At 47.2% G+C, this 20,092-nt stretch overlaps 1 protein-coding gene across 1 annotated transcript; it reads left to right on the forward strand.

Moving 5' to 3' along the window:
* Window positions 1-10,509: 10,509 nt before the first annotated feature.
* On the forward strand, window positions 10,510-19,699 carry MORN3 (MORN repeat containing 3). Its single transcript, XM_075167724.1, has 5 exons — window positions 10,510-10,659; window positions 11,367-11,524; window positions 13,633-13,792; window positions 16,426-16,610; window positions 19,104-19,699. The coding sequence occupies exons 1-5, from the start codon at window positions 10,515-10,517 to the stop codon at window positions 19,170-19,172; spliced, it is 717 nt and encodes a 238-aa protein (XP_075023825.1). The 5' UTR covers window positions 10,510-10,514; the 3' UTR covers window positions 19,173-19,699.
* The last annotated feature ends 393 nt before the right edge of the window (window positions 19,700-20,092 follow it).

A 20,092-nucleotide genomic window follows, 5' to 3' on the forward strand; every position in this document is an offset into this window, starting at 1 on the left:
CCACTCCTAAGATGTAGCTGCATTTGTTTAGGTCTTGCTCTGTCAAAACACTTCAACATTTGTAGGACTGCTTGTGTCAATCCTAACATTCAAGAAGAGGTACTTATAGAATACATCATAAATTGTAAATAACCCTTAACACTATTCATTTCATTCCTGAGATATAAGCCTCAAAAGAACAGAAGAAAGCTCTTAATATCACTTGTGGATATTTGCCCTGGGCCAAAATTTTTCAGCCTGATGACATGTTTGTTGGGGCCGTGGTCTGTGTTTCTGTGGGCGCTGTGCGTACAAAGGCAGGAAATGTTGTGCATTTCCCACTCAGAGCCATGTTGGCCCCAGAGCTCTCCCGGAACAGCCTCGCAGCGAGGGATCACCAGACCTTTATTCAAAGCTTTCCTACCTCTTCCCTACACCTCTTGACAAGGAACAATTCTTACGCATACTGAGGCTGTGTATAATTATAACTTCAAAAGATTTCTTTCAAGGTCTTGTAACTAAGACATGCTAATTATTAATATTCATTCAAGAGATCTGTATTTTCTTTAAAACAGAAAACACAAAAGAATTTCATTAAACAGGAATAATGTGAGTGTGGCACGGCTGGCCGTACAGCTGGTTCAAACAGTATTTAATGTGCCGTTACAAAAGATTTCAGAATTACCTGTAATCTCTTTCCACCTCCTGGGAGATTATGGCTGTTTGTATAATCTCATTATTTCAATCACATCTTTGTGAGTAAAACCAAAGCAAGGTAAGATAACAGTGATTTTTTTTTAACTAGAACTAGAGAATTTGTTTATTATAGTGTATATAATTTTACTTGCAAGAATGAAAACTGCAGATTTTAGTTAGATCTGTCAATTTTAAAAGAACTCTAATTTCTGAGTTAGGAGTCATAAAATAAAAAATCACATAATATATATCACAGTCTACTGTCCTGAGTGACGTAAGTTTCCATATCCACGTTCTCAGCATTTGTCTTATTTAACTACCAACTTCTCTTTCAGTTTTCAGGCTTTTTGCAATTTTTATTGCTACAACTAAGATGTGCTTCAAAACTAGATTTCGTGAAGGAAGAGACTCAAAAATCTTTATAAACATTCATCCATTTAACTTTGTACTGAGTTTTCAAATTGGCGGTCTCCTTAATATGGATCCTGCAAAAAGTAAGAGGGTGTGCACTAATCCAGGAAGCCTTCCTAGTGATACCTGTGGAAAATTGTAGACCTAAATCAGATCTTCCCAATCCCGATGCCGGGGACAGAGGGAAAGGACAATGGAAGGGCAGCAGGGGTTGTGTCTGGTAAGGCTGTGCTGGCTGATGTCCCGCTCTGCCTCCAGAAGCGACTCCTGTAGAGAAGACATTTAAAAAATCCAGTCTTTGTGCATTACATTTCCTATCTGGATTAAATGCTTATCTTGGGGGAAAAATATAGTTAAAATTCCCTCATTATGAAAAGATATATAGGAATAATATAGTTTGAGGTTTCATTTTTTTCCATCTGACTAGAATGTACCTCTAAATATCTGCACCCATTGCACCCAGTGGACAATCAAAGACCTTAGTGGACTATTATAGGAGTGCAAATTCTTTTAGCAGCTGGATTAAGGATTTAGAGAGGGAATTTTAGGAGCCCAGAAGAGCCCTGGCAGCTTCCTGCCCCTCATCCCCAGAGGGCGAGAGGGGCTCTGTGCAGCCGGCGCTCCTGGATTTCTGCACCTCGCCTGTCCTGCCCTGCGCTAGGAGCAGGTTCTGCAGCTCAGCTGGAGCAAGGGGTAAATTCCTCCAAGCGCATACCCTGGGATGGGGCTCTCACAGCCCTGCGTTGTTTTCTGGAGCCTGGTTTATCTCAGGAGAGCCTCCGTTCTTTCTGTGTATCTTTCCTTGCAGCCTGCTGAACAAACCATATATGCTCTTCGGTCAACAGCTAATTAACCCGGTCATGTACAGTTTTCATATTCGATTTCAAGGATGCCTCCCTACCTATCGTAGCAAACAAAGACTGGGCAGTTTTCCTGTCCAGCTGCGTCCCCATCTCTCCCACAGCTTAGATGAGATTTTGGTTCCGTTTATCATTTTAGAGAGGCAAGAAATGCTGCTGTACAGGTTTATGCAGTGAGAGGCTTCTTAAAAGAGGGTTTGTGGCTTCCTTGAAGTAGGTACCTTAAACACAACTTACCCAAACGTACAGAAAGACACCAGTGCCTTCATGCAACAGCACTGCACTGTCTTACCCGTGTTACCTGGGCCAAGAGCGTTGCACAGGTTCTTCCTTCTTCATCTGCTTTTGAGCATGAAGTTGGTCAGTTGGTCTTCGTCCTGCCCCCGAGCAGAAGGTTGGCCTGGAGAAGGCTCGTGAGGGCTCCCTCCCTGTTTCCCAGCATCACTGTATCACTCTGGATTTCTGGAGCAGACAGCTGCTCTAGATTTAAGGCTACAAAAGCATGTCTTTCACTTATGTCAACACATGACGAATGGTGCCTTTCCTCTGAATTTGAGTATTTTAAGAACTTTTTTTAGGTATCTTGCAGATCTAACCTTCCAGCTTTTTAATGGCTGGCTTTTGCTGCCAGAGATCTTCTAAGGCCTTTGCACAGCAAATCTACAAATATGAAATCTCTGCTTTGCCTTTACCTTGATTAATCCCCAACTCATCAACCGTTCACTGCCAGAAAACATATCAAAGAAATTGAGTTAATAAATCAAGTTAAGGATCACAGTGGAATTGTGACTGACTGTTCTTTTGGTGTTAAATTTTGTTTGAGTACATGTGGTTATGTATGTACAGTCACATGTGAGCTCCTTTCCTTCGCCCTCCAGACTATTTCTGAACGCAGATTCCATTCATTCTTTTCTCTTACAATAATTGAGGCTGTTTCCTTAGATGCTTTTCCCCTGTCCTAGAAATACCGATTACTTTCCAGCACAGTGCAAACTGGAAAGGACAAAATATAAATATGGGTAAGTCCCTATTCTAATATCAGGTGACAATAAGCCATGATAAATAAAACACTTGGCACACGTTTCAGCTGGAAATTGGTACTGCTGATTCATCTTGTAATCTCGATTAATTCCTCACTTAAGGACTTGAAGTGAGGCATTAGCTCAAGTATGGCCAAATTTATCTGCCTCCATCTTCCTACTGTGATCTGCCTGTTTTAAAACAATATCGAGGGTCCTGCACATGCAGTAAGTAATTCTCAGCTTTGGGTAACTTCACTAATTAACACAACTGTACCTTTGAACAGTCTTGTTGCAGGTAGTTAAGTAGAGAATTAGCTGTAAATTTGCGGCAAAAGACACTCATGGGGAGAGGGTATCTCGTAAGCACCAGCTTCAACAAATTCAACATTTCACTTTGCATGAATATGTAAGTGCTTGAACGTTTCAGATAACCTAGGGTTCTTACTTTAGATTGTTTTGATGTAAAACCAACATGGTTTTTATCTTGAGAGAGCTGCTCTCAGCAAAAAGGAGAGAAGAGTTTTAAAGAAATGCTTTCCCGCGAGGCTGCCTCTTAAGCAAAAGTCAGCCAGTGAAGCTTACATCTCAAACTTCAATCCCTCCTAAATGCTGCTAATAATAATTCTTAAAAACAGAGCGGTGGGGAAGCTCCTTCAGCACTGCACCCACTCTGTGCTCCTCCGGCTAAACCTGACACATGCTTGGTTGGAGTCCAAGACCCTCCCACCGCTTCCTCTGGCTTTTCTTTTGAATATAGCAGCAATAAAACACACATCTGAGCATCCTACTTCCACAGTATGTTGTTGTCACATTCTTCACCTTTAAAGAATTCCAACATATGTTTCTCTAAATGTTTTTTCTCTATTTATTCCACAAAGTTCCCAGAATAAACTTGAATTATTGATTCTGACAGGTTTTGGTTGGTTTGGGCATTTCACTTGGGTGATTCCCCAAGCTTCCAACTCAACTCGGAGCAGCTGTCTCCCTTCATTGTGAAAATGATCGATTTCAGATGTAGAATACTGAGGTCCTTTGGGTTTATTTAATTTTAAAAAAATCTTACTCTTCGAACTGAAAAAAATTAAGGTGCATTGTATGTCATGGGACCTTGCTCCACAAATGGCGTATTTCTGGACATTTTCCCCACGCATCCTCCCCTTGCTTGGTTTGCTCTTCGGTGTGTCCAAACTGGAAGAAAGCGGAGAGCTAAAAGTCCATTGCCACGAATTGTATTGGCAGTATAATGGGCCGAGTTAAAGCATAATTTACACTGACTGATTTAACAGCTTCCTTTCAGTCTTAATAAATGTAAGGTTTAATCAAATGCCAGACAACTGAAGCAACAATGGTACGAACAGCCACACAACTGAAGCCCCGCCACTCGCCGGTGGAGGAGGCTTTGCTGGTGCTCCCCGGTGGCTGTGTCCAATGTCTATGAGAGTAAAACAAGAAACCAATTTAAAAAAAAAAAGCCAGACAAGAAGGAGATCTCGGGCCAAATTTTGGCTGGAAAGGCCAAAACAAAGGGAATTGCATCAAGGAAAAACCACGTTCTCCTCCTAGCCCATCGTAACCTGGATTTTGACCCTACTTTTCATAGTGGCCTCAATGTTGTGCCTTGAAACAACTGCTCTTGGGAGAGGAAGAGGATTTGGTTAGGGGATTTCTGGGTCAGTTCGTATTTATATCTCATACTTTGGCTGAATTATATATTCCACATATCTGACACCCTTTACAAAAATTATCCACACTTCTTACTTATTAAGAAGGTTCCTTCTCTCATAATGGAATAACATTTTTTAAGTAACATTTCAGTTCAGTGAGTCAAAAAAACTTTCTGGTAAAGCTGCAGATATTGCCACCTTCTTTTCAAGATGGTCTAATTTCACCTTTTTTTTTGTGAGAAGAGTATACTTACATTTATCTGCTCTGTACCCTTGGAGTACCAAAAGGTACAGAATGATAATAATGAGTGACAAAATAATTAAGTATAATTCAGATACTTGTACCTGGACTAAGAAAACTGTCCTTCCCCTATCTGGGAATCACTTACGGCCTCTTCCCAGATAAATGACTCTGCATTTGGGATCAGAAGGATTTAAAATAAGTGACCCAGAAACGGAGGCATCACCAAGTGTTTCCCTCCATCACATCCAGATATAGACGTTTTCGCAGAGGCAGTTTTCGGTCCCAATTTGTGAATTTTCATTTGTTGCTAAATTATTTTAATCCTTTTAAAGTCTTTATTGCATCTAAAATGGTTTCAAATATATATTGAGTTTCAAATATGTATATAACTTCTGGTTAGCAAAAGCTGTGGTTAGGTGATACGTACTTTGGACTTGCAGTTCAAAAACCTCAGACAACCTGTGCTGTTTAAAAATAAACAAGTGAAATTGTCTGAGTTAACTAATTATTTTAATTGACAAATTCTCAGTTAACTGCAGTGCAATATAGGGGCTGAAATATTCTTAAATTAATAATTAAAGTAATTAATATTTTTCCAGAAGGGGCTATTTCTGGTTGTAACTTAAGGCTGTAATTTTCGGGCTGCAGTAAGCATTTTTTCTTCTCCCTCATGGGTTTCTCTCATTCCCTCCAAAAACCCCTGTCCCCTGCTCCAGCCCCCTACAACTGGCCACGGTAAAACACAGGTAATTCTTAGGCTCTGCCCAAAACCAGAACATGTTTATGTGAACGAGTGTGAATAAATCCTTCCTGAACATCTTCATCTCATTTTTAATAACAAGAAATATTTTCTCTTGTATAAATATTTCCTAACCTGGTCAATTTCCATAGTTTTCTGTCTGGTTTTCCTGCTTAAAGGAGAATCTGTAAGTTCCACCTCTCCTTCCTCCCTGGATTTAGGGAGATGCAGAGCCACCCGGCTGCATCGGCATGTCCCCTGCAGCCTGGGAGGAGATGCTGGCACCTGCTCACTTCCAATTCACCTGATCCAGCCCCAGAAACTACATGTTTGTGTTTTCCTGCGGTACAGATCTCTCTCCATCATTTCCACACCACCTTGAGTGTTGGATGTGGAGCACCTCTTCCCTCCCTCCAGCTCATTTTCCTTCTCCACCTGATTTCCCAGGGAACGGCGTTGTCTCCTCCTGCTCCGTGACACTCGTGTGTCATGGGAAATGGAGTTTTCACCCTCAGCCATGCTCATGCTTGGAATAAGTCCAGGGAGGAGGGTTTTTTCCTCCGCTGCCCATACTGAGCGCAGCAGACGCAGTCCTGGGTGAAACAGCCTTTCGGTTTCACTATTTGCTATATTCCCTGTTACTCACTATCAAACCTGAAAGATCCTTCCCCACTCGCAGTCGAAAATTGCACATTACCCCGATGGTCACCATCCCCTCAGTGCACCCTCTGTCCTACCCGAGCGTGGACACAGCGTTTAAGCCACCTTCAATGCTACAAAGATTGAAGATGGCAGACGAACACCCACAGGGAAGACCGGGCTTGTATCTCACCTCCGCAGAGGCGGGTGCTTTGTTCCAACCCAAGATTCCCCACCTACCTCAAAATTTTTGCCATCCAGCCTACAGTGTTGTGCACGAAAAATGTGGAAAAGGATGAGAATAAACAAATGCATTTGGCTCATGGGAGTGATATGAGAACTTTGGTTTTATACTTGAAATGTGCATGGTTAAGTATCCGTTAGGGAACATTATTACAGACACCCACAAGGCCATAATGGCAATCCCTACTTGCTGTGGCTGCAGAAGAAATGTAATGGATGAGGGAATTAGTGTCAGGTTTATTCAGATTTCTCTTCTAAGACCTCTGATGTGCATTTTCAGGGGGTTTCTCCTTTTTCTTCTGACATTTGCAAGGCTGATTTATTTGTTACCTGTCAGTACTGTAATCAGTTCTTTCATTTCCAGCCTTCTGCTGCTGTGCGTATAAAAAAACCAACCAGAGATGAAGCACTCGTTGCTTATCAGCATTTTATATTCTGCTGGGTACTTCTTAACTCAAAGACACAGAACGGCGTGCGCTCGGCGGCGCTCCGGCTCCATCCCTCGTGCTCACCGTGGGGCACGCAGGGTGAGCCCGTGCCCCACCAGCACCCCTCTGTGCCCGCAGCCGCTCGGTCCTCCAGCTCTCCGGCAGCTCTCCCGGCCGCGCTCCCGTGACCCTTCGCGCAGGAGTTTGGCAGAGTTGCTATGACGACCCCACCGATGCAGACGGCAGCACCCAGCCGGCACCGGGCGCAGGTTGGTGTCCGTGGGGTGGCTCTCGGCGTGGGGGGGTGGCACGAGAGCATGGGCCAAACTCGATGGTGCTTTGCAAATTGAGCACGTGGGCTTTCCCCATCATCTGCTCCCATTGCTGCTCTGGCATCCTGGTCTCTCTGGGGAGGAGCAGCAAAAGGCGCCCTGAGCATCCCGCTCGGAGACACCGCCGTGGGGGCAAGGAAGGACCAGGGATGGCTCAGCTGCTCCAGAGGGTGCTGGCAAAGGGTCCCCAGCATAGGGCAGCACCATGAGGCAGGGGTCAATGCAAGGGGTGAACTCACCCAGGGGATCCTCAGGGCTAGGCGACGGTCAGGCAGGGTGCTCCTGCGCAGGCAGAGGTGGCACAGAGGTCACACAATGGGATGCGGTGCAGTGGCAGGCAGGGTGCTGCCAGGGACAGCCAGCAGCCCCTTCTCTGCAGCCAGCTGTATTTTTCACCTTGCTCTTCATTAAGTTAAGATGTAAGACTGAAAAAAAGTATAGTTGTAGCTAAATTGCATTGCTCTGAAGTCCCAAGAAAGGCCAGGGGGAAAAAATGGGCTTCCCATAGTGCTGTGCAAACTAAAGCTGCATTTTACCAGAGAGCTGACAAAGCTCCGAAGTGAGAGCACAGAGCAGCGTCTGGAGGAGGACACGGGATTCTGTAAGACCCTCATGCCAAGCGCAGCAGCGGCGGCAGAGATGCATGGGAGCAGCAGCCTCTAGCCGTCAGCGCACGGAGCTGCAGCCGCCTTTGGGAGGCTGCAGCTGGAGCTGCTCTGCACCACCTGCCTCTTGCTGCCAGCGTCCCCGCGCCCTTGTAGTAGGTGGCTAAAAACATCCAGGATGGCAAACACCGACTACATTAACACTTAGCAAACTTGGCATTGCTGTCATAAATTTGTAAGGGAATTCAGCAAATAAAGGTGACTCCCCCTGTCCTGCGTTACCCCAGGTGTTCCGCATGGGCTGTGCCTCGAAGGGCACGGCGAGTAGACAGCGGGGTGCTGGGGCTGCCTCCGCAGCTGGGAATCCTCCCTGGGGCTTTTTAATCCTAAGCTTTGAGCTAAAGGAGTGGTCAGATGCAGTAATGGGATGGTGATGCTCCCATCTGGCAGGGGTAGTGAGGAGACCTCTCTTCACAGCCGTGAGCTGCTTGGAGGTCATGGCTGGTGTCGGGGTGGGTGCACATAGCTGTAGCTCGGCTCTTCTGCTCCCCCAGCAAGGGGAAGACAGACATGAGCTGGCAACGTGCTGCTCTGTGTCCTGCAAAGCCCCAGCCCTTAGCAAATATTGGCAAGACCCCCCTCTCCAGGTGCTGTGGCACCCAAAGATGAGAAAGGAACTTAGCGGCTGTGGTGTATCCTGTGTTTGCATTGCAGAAAAACCATCGTCTGCAGCAGGCTGCGACTCTTTCGTACCAACGAACAGATCCTGCCCTCGGTGTCCTCAAAGCAAGGTGCTCCCAGGTGGGTGGCATAGGCAGGGGACTCCAGCTGGGGTGACACCGCTGCCAAATCGTCCTCTGCCATCACAGGCAACCCCATCCCCAAAATATCTGTTTTGAGGGTTGGCAACATGGTGACCTTCACCTTCCCCCATCTCCTTGAGGTCAATGGAGGAGGTACCTGTGTTCAACAGCTGAAGGGGGAGCGGCCAGCCAGGAACCTACTCTCTGGCCCCTCTCCCGCTGCCACAGCCTGGCAGGAACCCTTTCTCCTCCCCGGGTCTGAGCTCACAATGCAGTGCCCGGGCAGGTCCCCCAGTCCTGCCTGTGCTCCCCCAGCCCTGCCTGCGCTCCCCCAGCCCTGCCCACGCCCCCCAGAGCTCCACGGTAAGGAGCCACGCAGGACACACACTACGCGACACAGCTGCGTTTGGGGGAGGAAGGCTCATCATAGACACAGAAGTACTTTTTTTTAGCAATAATATGCCCCAAATAGCTGTTGAATGACCGTTTCCCACAGCTACCTGGAGAACTGAGGATGAACGATAACTATATTTTCTTAGATATAATTTCTAGCTTTTATTCCCTAGAAATGACCTAAAACACCTTCCTTTCCCCTCTCCTCCTCTCAGGCTTTCCCCCATGCCGGGCTCCCTGGCACCTGCGGTGCAGGAGCTGAAGCTCTGCTCACACCCGAGAAGGGAGAGATGTAGAAAAATCACTAGATATGGCTCAGTCCAGCAAATCAGGACAGAAGGGGGAGCCCAGGAGACAAAATCGGAGAGCATCCCACCCTGCTGGGCTCTGGCCAAGCTCTAGATGTCAACAGCATTCATAGAAACTTGCTTTTTGTTTCTACAGCCACCTCTGGGCATTTATTTATGGTTTATACGAGACCATTCTCACCTCTGAGTCCATGCTGGCATTCCCACTGTGCTCAGCAGCGAGCTGTTCCACCAGCAATGCCCAGAAATCACCACCGTGCCATACTCTGCTGTTGTCCTCTCTGTATTGATGGGCCAAAACAGCTTCTTCTCCCGTCTCTTCCCCCACGCTGATGCTTTCCCTCTAGACCTCTGACACCCGAATCACCCCCCTGCTGTGCCCATCATCCCCTGCCTGCTGTGCATGCTTTAAAACCCACGTCACTTCGGAAGCCACCTCCTTGGCAGCTTCCTTGACTGACGAGTGCTTGTCCTGCCCTGGGCAAGTCTGCAGCCTCCTGGTAGATAGAAACGTTGTGGTTTCAACCCCTTTTAACAAGACACCTTCAGGACTGATATTTTTAGCAGTAAAGGAGCCTGAGCTATGTGACTGCTGGACGTATAGAGTGTCCCAGCTCCTGGTGCGCCCCGGGGACACCGGCTAACTCTCTGACCCTCTCTGTTTTGTGAATGTTTTCCAATGAACTGAGATATTTCCTAGCAAACAAATAATTTTCTAATTTGCTTAAACAACTGCTCCTGCCTCATGCAGAGCCAGCGGCAGAACGGCCGTGGGAAGGAGCCTGGCAGGGTTTCAGCTGTACGGAGAAGGGGCTGCCTTTGCCTGTGCTTCCCAAAGACCTCTGGCAGGCGCAGCAACTGATGCCCACCACAGACCCGACCTGCTGAGACTTATTTAACGTTTCCTAACAGGACAGGCTATGCTGCGAGCCTATTTTCAGATAGTGCTGGTTTGTACTTCAGTATTTTTAGATATCTTCTCTTTGTTATATCTCTATTTTACCTCTCCAAAGCCCGACATCAATTACTGACTCGGGTGCATATTAAAACATAGCTCACAAATAGACTGTTCTGCCTGTACCTGCCTTGTAATTTCTGTCTAATTTATTGCTGACAATCGTTTGTTTTCCTCTCCAGCCACGAACAATATGCTCATTGTAAAATACCCCAGGGCTACAGAGCCTCTCTGGCATGAATGGGACAGGAAAGCACAGAAATGTGGATTAAGACACACGGTCTATGCTGTAAATGGGGATCAGTATACCGGAGAATGGGTGGACAACTTGAAACATAGTAAGATAGATCATTTTGAGAAAAAGTACCAATTTAGATGTCTTTACAAAAGTTCTTAGGGGCAGGGAGCGGTCAGTAGTTGTATATACTCCTGGGAGACCATTCATTCATGTATGACTATATAGCTATCTCTATAAGTATATCTATCTGATATATGTCATGCAAAAATGTACTCAGAAATATTTTTAATAAGCAACTTGAAGAGCTTTTGCATGCACTCAGGGGCAATTACCCAAAATATCTAGATAATAGATGTTTAAAAATCCTCTGCAAACACAGCAAACGGCAGTTAGCTCCACACACCGGGATGTGCCCTCGCTGCACAGTCCCTGAACCTCTCTCAGCTCCTGATTTGGCTTTGGAATATTAATTTATCCTCGAGTCTTGGCGGGTGCTGCAGGAGACAGAGCAGGGGAAGGAGACCCTGACCGAGCCCTGAGCAGCCAGAGCAGGACAGGCTTGTTTACAAGCAGTAAACCGAGGTTTGGAAAGATTTAAGTGCATTCAGCAAAGGCCACACAGGAAGCTCCTGATCAAGATTAACGATGCATCGGACTCGGGAAGCTAAACTGAATCCCAGACATAAACCTGCCTTGGTGCAGGGAGCGCCGCCTTGCCGCGGATAGAGCTGTAGGAAGGCAGCCCCGTAATCCCTTCTCCTAACAACCGCGATGGTCTCCCTGTCACTCCTCTTGTTTGTTAAACAGGTAAAGGCACCCAGGTATGGAAACGCACAGGAGCTATTTATAGCGGTGACTGGAAGTTTGGGAAGCGGGATGGTTACGGCTCATACAGCATTCCTGACCCCGTAACCAAGGAATACAAGAAGGTGTATACAGGCTGGTGGAAAAACGACCAAAAATGCGTAAGTGAGATTTCCCGCATCTGCCGGTGGCGAGGCCGTGTTCCCCAAAACATGGGGAAGAGTTGGGTGCAAACGTGCAAAAAGATCACTTAAAATACTGATTTTTCAAATACTGAGGCTGAGTTGAAGGGTGGTTTTGGAGAAATGAATATGTGGAACAAGAAAATGAGAACAGGAGCAAAAGCTCTGGTATTTAAGTTCTCTCTCCCTGCCCTCCCCAACCGCGCTGCTGCTGGCGTTACTCACTTCTCCACGTCAGATGCTGCAGGAGCTGCACTGGGTCCCACAGCCAGCAACAGGGAAGCAGCAGCATAACTCCAGGCAGAAGCTACAGGAACAAACCTTCCTCCAGGCTTGGGGTCTCTTTAAATCTTAGTCTGAACCTACAGAAAGCCCAGGAAGCTTCCAAGAGTAAAATCCATCATTCATAAAAAGCCAGGCGTGGCTGAGAGCACCCTGTTGCCTGCCATCTCCCCGCTGGAGATGGACCCATCCCACCCATCTGCTGGTGACCAGGCTACAGCCCCGACGTCCCACCAGCTGCCGCAGAGCAGCGATCGCTGCTTGGACTCACCTGCAGCTCGGCCAAGCAGGACGAGAGGTTTTGTATCCCGTGTCTTAATCTTCCCCACCCATCCCTTTCATTCCTCTCATCCTTGAAGCAGTTGGAGGAACCTCTATTATAAACACCGCAGGAAAATGTACCTTCTTCTAGGAGTTTTACAGCATATTAGACAAATAACATGAGTTCTTTTGGAAATTAAGCCTGTCACATAAATCACTGGTTTTCTAAAGGGAGCATAATGAGGAAGTCATCTGGTAAAAATGACTGCAATCTTATGTGCAAAATCCTTGTAGGAACGTTTTCTGATCTGCCAACGGAAACCTTGTGCTCGCCTTTGTGTCTGCTCTTAAATTAAATTAATAGTCTCTTATGCTTCTAATTGGTGTGCAGCTCTATGGTTCCAGCCTCTTGGAGGGAGCTTCCCCTCCCGTTCTTTGAGGATATATTTTGCATGACAGAGCTTTGGTGAAAGATTTATAATGATGTCCAAATATCACTAGGGTTGTTTTTTTATTCTATAAAAGCCTCCCCTTTACATCCATGCAGTTTAATAAAATTAATGCTCAGAAAAATCAGTTATTTCCAGAACTGATTTTATTTTTTGTTCAGATGTAAATTAACGCTTTATTCCTATGGGAAAACTCATTAGTAATATGTAAATATTTCTTACTGGTATCACTCCCTGGTATAGGGGGCACCTCCGGATTTCTTTTAATAGCAAACAAACACGTAAAAGAAAAACACCTCCTGGGGTCCCCGGCTTGCACACACCCAGTGGTCTTAATTTGGAAGTTCACCAACCAAACCTGCCAGCGGCATCGAGCCTGAGGAGAGAAAGCAAAGAGCAGCGACTGCTCAACGTCAGAGCTCGCCTGCCCCGCCGGGGTGACGCCTGCTGCCTCGGGAGCCTGGCCCAGCGCCCGGCTGCGGGGAGGCACGCGTGGCATCGCTGCCTGCGCCTGCCGGTATCACCGCAGGTAGCCTTCAGGGCTGCCTTTAGTTTCTTGTGAAGGAGGAAGGAAGCAAGGCAAGGGGCTGTTTAGGACATTACCTCTTTGGGGGTATGGATGGAGGAGAAGGCAAAACCATTTTCACGGTTAGCACCACTTAGAGACCTTTGGTCTGCCCAGGGGCAAGGGAAGGAGTTGCCCAGCCTGGGACACACTGGCTGTAGGAAGCATTGTCAGGGTTGAAAGGCATAAAATCCCCACATTGAGAGACAGGTCTTTTTTATGCTGCATATCCACAGGCTAGGTTTATATACTAGTAAAACCCGCTTTTAGCTAAATATTAGCAGCAATCCTGCCAATGAAAACACACAGAGATTTTGTTGTGGGAATAAAATCATCTGCCAGACTAATCCCATACCATCACCTCTCGTTTCCTTTGACACAAGAATGGCCACTGAGCTGGGCTGCCAGCTGCCATGTGTAAGAGTACTAAGCAAAGGAGTAGCGTGTCAAGAAAGTAATATCCCAAAATTGAACACTGACCCCTTTCCGTACAGAGGCTCCTAACCGGCTCTCTCTCTGCTGCCCTCCAGGGCTACGGGGCGACGTTTTACCCCGGCAGCGAGCGCTACGAGGGCGAGTGGAGCGGTGGGCTGCGGAACGGCTGGGGACGGATGTACTACTGGGACGGATCCATCTATGAGGGGCAGTGGCTGGCGGACCGGCCCGGCGGGCAGGGAATGCTGCGGCTGCGTAAGTACCGGCCACCTTCACCCAATCTGTCTGCCTGCCCCCTTCAAGGTATTTGGTGTCGTGCTGTTCTCCGGATGCCTCTGCCGTCCAGGTTTCTGGATGCTACATCGCATCTCCTGCTGCAGCCTTGCGTGAGGGTTGCGGCTGCTCCCCTGTGTCGTCCCTCCCCTCCCGGTTTGGGGCTGGAGGCAGCACAGGCTGTGCAAGGGCTGGAGTTGCGCTGCTCAAGCCCACACGCATGAAAGCTTATTTTTGCTGTGATTTACATTTAAATGACTGGGATGATTAGGGTTAGAGATAATATACTGTTGGGTCAGAGAAGAGCAAATCTCTCTTTTCAAGCCAGGCACTTTGCCAAACATAGAGGCATACCAAAGAGGAGTCCAGTTTCTAGCACAGAAAAAAAAAAAAAGAGAGAAGTTTTAGAAGTTTTCTTTCTGAGTTCACTCCATCCTCTCTCCTACTTCCGACACTGGCTTACATTGAGTGAACACAGGGGTTTCATTAGTACACAATCCCTTCCCAGAAATAACACCGAGCACATAACGGATTGGGAATGTTGGTGGCAATCTCAGCATAAAAATAGAAATTTGGAATTTTTTTTTCCCTTATTTTGCTTGGTGTTTAACATATTTTTCCCCAAAGCCAAGAATCCCAGTCCTTTGCAGTACAAGGCACTATGTTCCAGGAACATTTGAAGAAATATTATCTCCATATTATTATTCATCTATTCTATTTTTTTTGCTTGAAAGTGATCTCAAAGCTAGTAATTAGCTAAGCAAAGCACACACATGCACAACTGTGCGCTCTCTGCTGACCGTAAAGTCACTTTGGACTGGTGGCTCATCCAGATGAAATCAGCACCTGCGTCCAGGGGTAACTCCTTCCACTCCTCTGCTTTGGTCCCGTCAAAGGCACCCTCGGCATTGTAAACTGAAGGCCCCTTGGGGCTGAGCCGTGGCTGATGCACCATTTCAGAGCCCAGTTGCCTCCAGCATAGCCTGCAACCGATTGCAAGCTGGATTCCTTTTGGTTAAAATTAGCCAGAGCAATTATTTCATACCCACAAGCTTAATGTATTCAGCTCAGCCGCTGGAAGTGTGCCCATGTGCCGGCAGCTTTGCAATGGTGAAAGAAAAGGAGTTCTTCAGTGGAGGTCACGATGAGCTGCAGCTCAAGATTAAATTGCTTGTAGTGGCAGCATGCCCAGTGCGGGCGAGCTTGGCTGGGAGCATCACGATCATTTGCCACCTCTGCTGCAGCCCGTTGCCGAACGGCTTTTAAACCAGAGCCTTGCATGTCCGCAGAGGAGATCTCAGCTTTGAGCAACACAGCCTAGAGATGCTCTGGGAGGAGAGCAGATGGCAGCAGCCGGGTGCTGTGGTGCAGCCAGGGCATTCGATGGCCCCTCCATCAGAGCCAGGTCTGTGATTTCGGCGGTGTCTGAGTTGTCGGTGGCTGGAGAACAGAAGCTGCTCCCACCTGTGGGCAGGGCAGGTCGGTGTTGCAGATAAGCACACCACCAGATGCAAGCTGAAGATAACCACTGCCGCGGCTCCAACCTGTAAACCAGACCCTGCCTGTATAGCCCCGCAGCCACGCTCCCCAGAAACATTTTTAGTTCTTGACTTACAGCGTTCTGGCAATCCCCAGCTACCTCTGCGGAATGTGCTGGGTGCCCTGCTATTTTGGCCACCTCTTGCCATGAAGAATAGTAGAGTTTGGCTGAGACCCAAAGAGATTTCCACTGAGTAACTTGGTCAGAAATCCCCCTGGTTTTAGGCTTAGAAACATTATATCTCGGAAAAGTGGACAGCAGAGGACTCTCCTAGTGAGAGCAGGTTGGCCTGGAGGTATCCCAGCCCCAACAACACCGTGGGTATGATGCCCCTTCTCAACCAGCGTCCCTGGACGAGGCTCTTTTCCCCTTGCAGCTCTGCTTTTCCTGTTGGTGATGGATGGATGGATGGATGGATTCCTGGAGAGCAGCACAGAGACCAAAAAAAACCTCTCTCAACCTGCAGAAAAACACCAAGAGATGCAGTACAGCTGGAAAAACAGTCTGTAACTGATTGCCTGAACTGTTCAGACACTCACAGCCATTCTTGCTCTGTAATTCATTGAGGAAAAACATAACTACAAGTATTATTTGAAATCAAGATTATTTTGACTGGACAACAATCAGACAGTGCTGCTGTTCCTTGCCCAGACAAGCAAACCTCTTCAAGCCAGAGATCCTGTGTGACAAATCCAGTGACAAATCCAAAACTTCTGTCCTATATTTTTTCATGTTGTGAAGAGTGACTCAGCGACTAGTCTTACCCTGAGCTCACTCGCTCCGTGTATCGGCAAAAAATTAATATCACTGGGAGAAGAATAAAGCAGGTGAATGCAGTTCTTGTTTCAAGTGGGCAAACATGGGCTTCCTCCACAGCCTTTTCTCCCTTTGTGGCACAGCAAACAGAGCACCGCGAAAGCGGAACGACACACCGTGCCGCAGCCCCCTTGAAATTACTAAGAGGAACCAAACAGATGATTTCCTCTTCTGTCAGTTTGCTGTGTTGATTGGTTTCCTTTGTAGCCCTTAACGAAATGGTGCAAATTTCATGGTCTGTTCATGTATTTAATTGCAGCAAATGAAAATCGGTACGAAGGAGGTTGGAAAGATGGAAAGAAGCATGGCCCTGGGAAATTTTTCTACTTGGATAAGGGACAGTTGTTTGAAGGTATCTGGGCAGCAGATATACCAAAATGTGGAATTCTGATTGACTTTGGCAGAGACGAAGCTCCTGCCCCTACTCAGTATCCAATCCCAAAGGTAATTGCTTGGAAATTTCGGTTTTGCTAGTGATGTTTGCATTCACCAGCGCTCGGGGCAGCTCTCCAGGTAGCATTTCACTCTTCAAGCGATTACCCCCATGGGGTTCCCAGCTCACGGGGTGTGTGCTCGGAGTCTTTTGGCCAACAGTGTCCTGAGTGGCCCCACAGGGACAAACGGCCCGTCCAGCCACGGCTGGAGCCTCCTAGTTGCCTGCATCTGAAAAAATGCAGTTCTCATGCACCAAAACTGCTTAGAGACCTGAAGCAGCACAAAGGAAATGGGGACAATGGAGGCAGACACAATAGTGGGATTTGCGTCAAAACCAAATGATTTCGCCAAGCCAAACTGCTAAAGCTGACTAGACCTTACCGAAACCCGAGCAGCTGCAGCGCTAATATCAGCTATTTCCTTTACCCAGGCACCCCGAGTCAGGGTCTGTGTCCAGCCGCCCCGCAGGCAGAGGGGTGTGTGTAGCTTCCCAAGGCAGGCAGACGGGTGCCTGAGAGCTGACGTGCTCTGCTCCTCTTTCCCCTTATGACTGACACAGGCTGCGGAGGAAGAGCCAGTCCCTGTCCCCTTCCCAAAGACTCACTGAGATGCACGATGGGGCAGGTGGACACCCCAGACCATCAGCCTGGCAGCTGCTGGGTCCTTGCGCATCACTTTGGTGCGGGAGCCGGAGGACGGGAGAGCCTGTCGCCCGCTCCGTGCCCTCGGAGGAAGACAGGGCACAGGGATCAGTAGGGAACAGACGTGGCTCCAGGTGACACAGATGGCCAAAACAGCCTCAGCTTGAATCCCTATGGTCTGTGTGCCACACACGTGAAATACGAAGGCATCGCATTTCCAAGGGACAGTTACTGCAGGATATGCGTGGGGAAGCTCCTCTTTGCTTAGAGCTGAGCAGAACCACACTGGATAACCACAGCACACTGCTTTATTCCAATAACGCAGGGAGTAGCGCTGGCCCCGTGGCAGGTAAAGCTACCTACCTTCCTCTGCTCCAAGGGACAAGGTTGTTCCAAATGGTACTGGGCACACACCGCTACCAAAGCTCACAGCCGTTACATCTTTGCTTCCCTTATTTTTTCAAATCTGGTTTGTACAGCAAGGGCCCTTTGAGCACAAGCATTTTTGACAAGCCAGTTAATCCTGTAAGTACTAGGCACACCCACAGCAGTACAGAATAATAAACACCAAATACTCACCAGGGAAAAAACAATCTCCATTTTGCAAAAAGAGTGAAAGGAGCAGTATTTCTGTAGCTAAAAATATTTACCTTGCAAGGTTTGTCAAAGGTCACCCAAGAACAGCTTCCTCCACAACCCAGCCCAACAGCCTGGGACGAATTGCCATTCCACTAAGGCAGGATGTTGAAGCCTGGCTGTTTATTTAATTCCCTGAAGACCAGGTTATCACTCAATTTTCTTCTGCTCTACGAGCAAAAAGAAAGCATCAACTTTCACTGCCGTTATTGTGCTTTCCATAGGAAGAGTTTTATTGATCTCAGAATATGAAGGAAGTAACAGATAAAAGGAGAAGAATTGACTTCAGATTTTCATAAACCTTTTGTCAAATTACTGTCACAAGCAGCTGTTAGAGAAAAGTAGATGACAGGTGAGCGTTAGAAACTGCCAAAACCAGAGATGGACTAAATAGTCAGCTTTCGCCTGGCAAGAGGCTAGCAGTGAGGATATGAGCTTCTGCACGGGGGAAGCATCACTGTATGTCTTCATTAGCAGGTAAAAGGAACGAACAGGACAGAAAATGGCTGAAAACTAGGGAGCGATTGTCACAAGCTTTGAAGCAATCCAGTACGTAGATGATGGGGTGGCATCAAGGCAGAATTTGAACATAACTGCAGAGACAGGGAAAGACACAACATGGTGGACTTGGGATATTTGCTGTTATAATTATGGAAGCCAAGGCTTCAGAAAGCGTAACAAAATAAATGAGGAAAAGACCGAACATCTTCTGCCTGGAAGAGCACCACACACACGTGAACCTCCCAGAAAGGATCAGGACATAAAGCTGGTCAGAGTGAGATGACAAGTTCCTGGCAGGGCTTTGGTGCTTCCCTCTCAAGAACCCGCATCCAGGTGCATGCAGGTTACACAACTCCAGACTCCTGCTTTCATGCGACCTTTGATGCTCACTTGGGTGACTGCAATTACTCAGACTTGAAAACTATAGGGGAGACACAACAGGCTACAACAAATCAAAGCCAGTTCTGTCTAAGAACGCATTTTGTTAAAGGAGGATCAGTCCACTCCACACAGAGCTATTTCAAGGAGATGAAGTGACGTTCAACATGCTGATAAAATTAGGGAAGTGTAGCAATGTTTCTAAAACAGTAATTGAAAGGCTGCAATATAAACTTAAGTCCTGGTACATGGGAGATTCTCTGTTAATGCTCGAGTAATCAAGCTCTATAAAACCTTAAGCTTCTTCAATTACACTGCATAACTGATTTATATTCTTTTTATTTAGATTGAACTAGCTGATCCAGATGGTGTTTTAGCAGAGGCCCAGGCAATGTTTGATGACAGCCAAAATTAATAACCGGATGCTGAAGGAAAAAAAAAAGATGCAAGATAAGAAACGATTCTGGGTTACTTATTCATTTGAGTCTCAAATCCACACTATGGTGTATCGTGTCATGATCTGCCTCACTTTTCCCTCAAGGCTGCCCATGTATGCTTCCCTGTGCAGGTGGCTTTGCTCAGAAGCCTCCTCTCACCCCCCATTATTTTGGAAAAGAAGGGAAAAAAAAGAAGAGAAAAAAAAAAAGAGAAAAACCATAAGCAGCAAGGTGTGGAAAGACAGGCAGAGTGACTCTTTGCCCAGCGCCTCTGACTTACTCTTCCTGTAAAGAAAGAGCACTCCTGTTGGTTTCAAGGTCTTTCACATTGCCTTAGAGAAGAAGCAGGGTTTCTACTACATGCTATAAAACCAAAACCGTAAAAAAGCAGTCAAATAATTGTCCCCTCCCACTCCCCGCAAACTTAGCCCAATACATACCTGTGACCCAAGATGGCTTTTGAAGTTGTAACAGATCACGTTTCAATTAGTATTAATGCAACTTTACTTGCTCTCTCTGTGCATTTTCCGTAACATGATGCTGGTTCTCCTCCCTAACCCCCGGGAATGCAGAGCACCAGATCTCACCCCGGCTCTGCTCCTTGGCCAGCCCATGTGCTGGACCCCTGGCACACTACGGCACTGCGCCGGCTGCTCCATTTCTACCCGACACAAGGACCATGCGCCAGCTACGCAGAGCTGCGGCGCTTCTGATCTGCGAGGCGCTGCTGAGCGTCACCCTCAAGACCGAAGGAAGGTGGCACTGCAACTGGCTGGCGAAAAACAAACTGTGGGAGAATGGGTCATTAGTTCACCTGATAGATACCGAGCTTCCGAGTATCACCTCTGGCTTACAGTTCATTTGGTTGCTTGACTCTTCACGTTTTCTAAGCTGAAAG

This window comes from Calonectris borealis, chromosome 18 (genome assembly GCF_964195595.1).
Source record: "Calonectris borealis chromosome 18, bCalBor7.hap1.2, whole genome shotgun sequence".
Classification (NCBI taxonomy): Eukaryota; Metazoa; Chordata; class Aves; order Procellariiformes; family Procellariidae; genus Calonectris; species Calonectris borealis.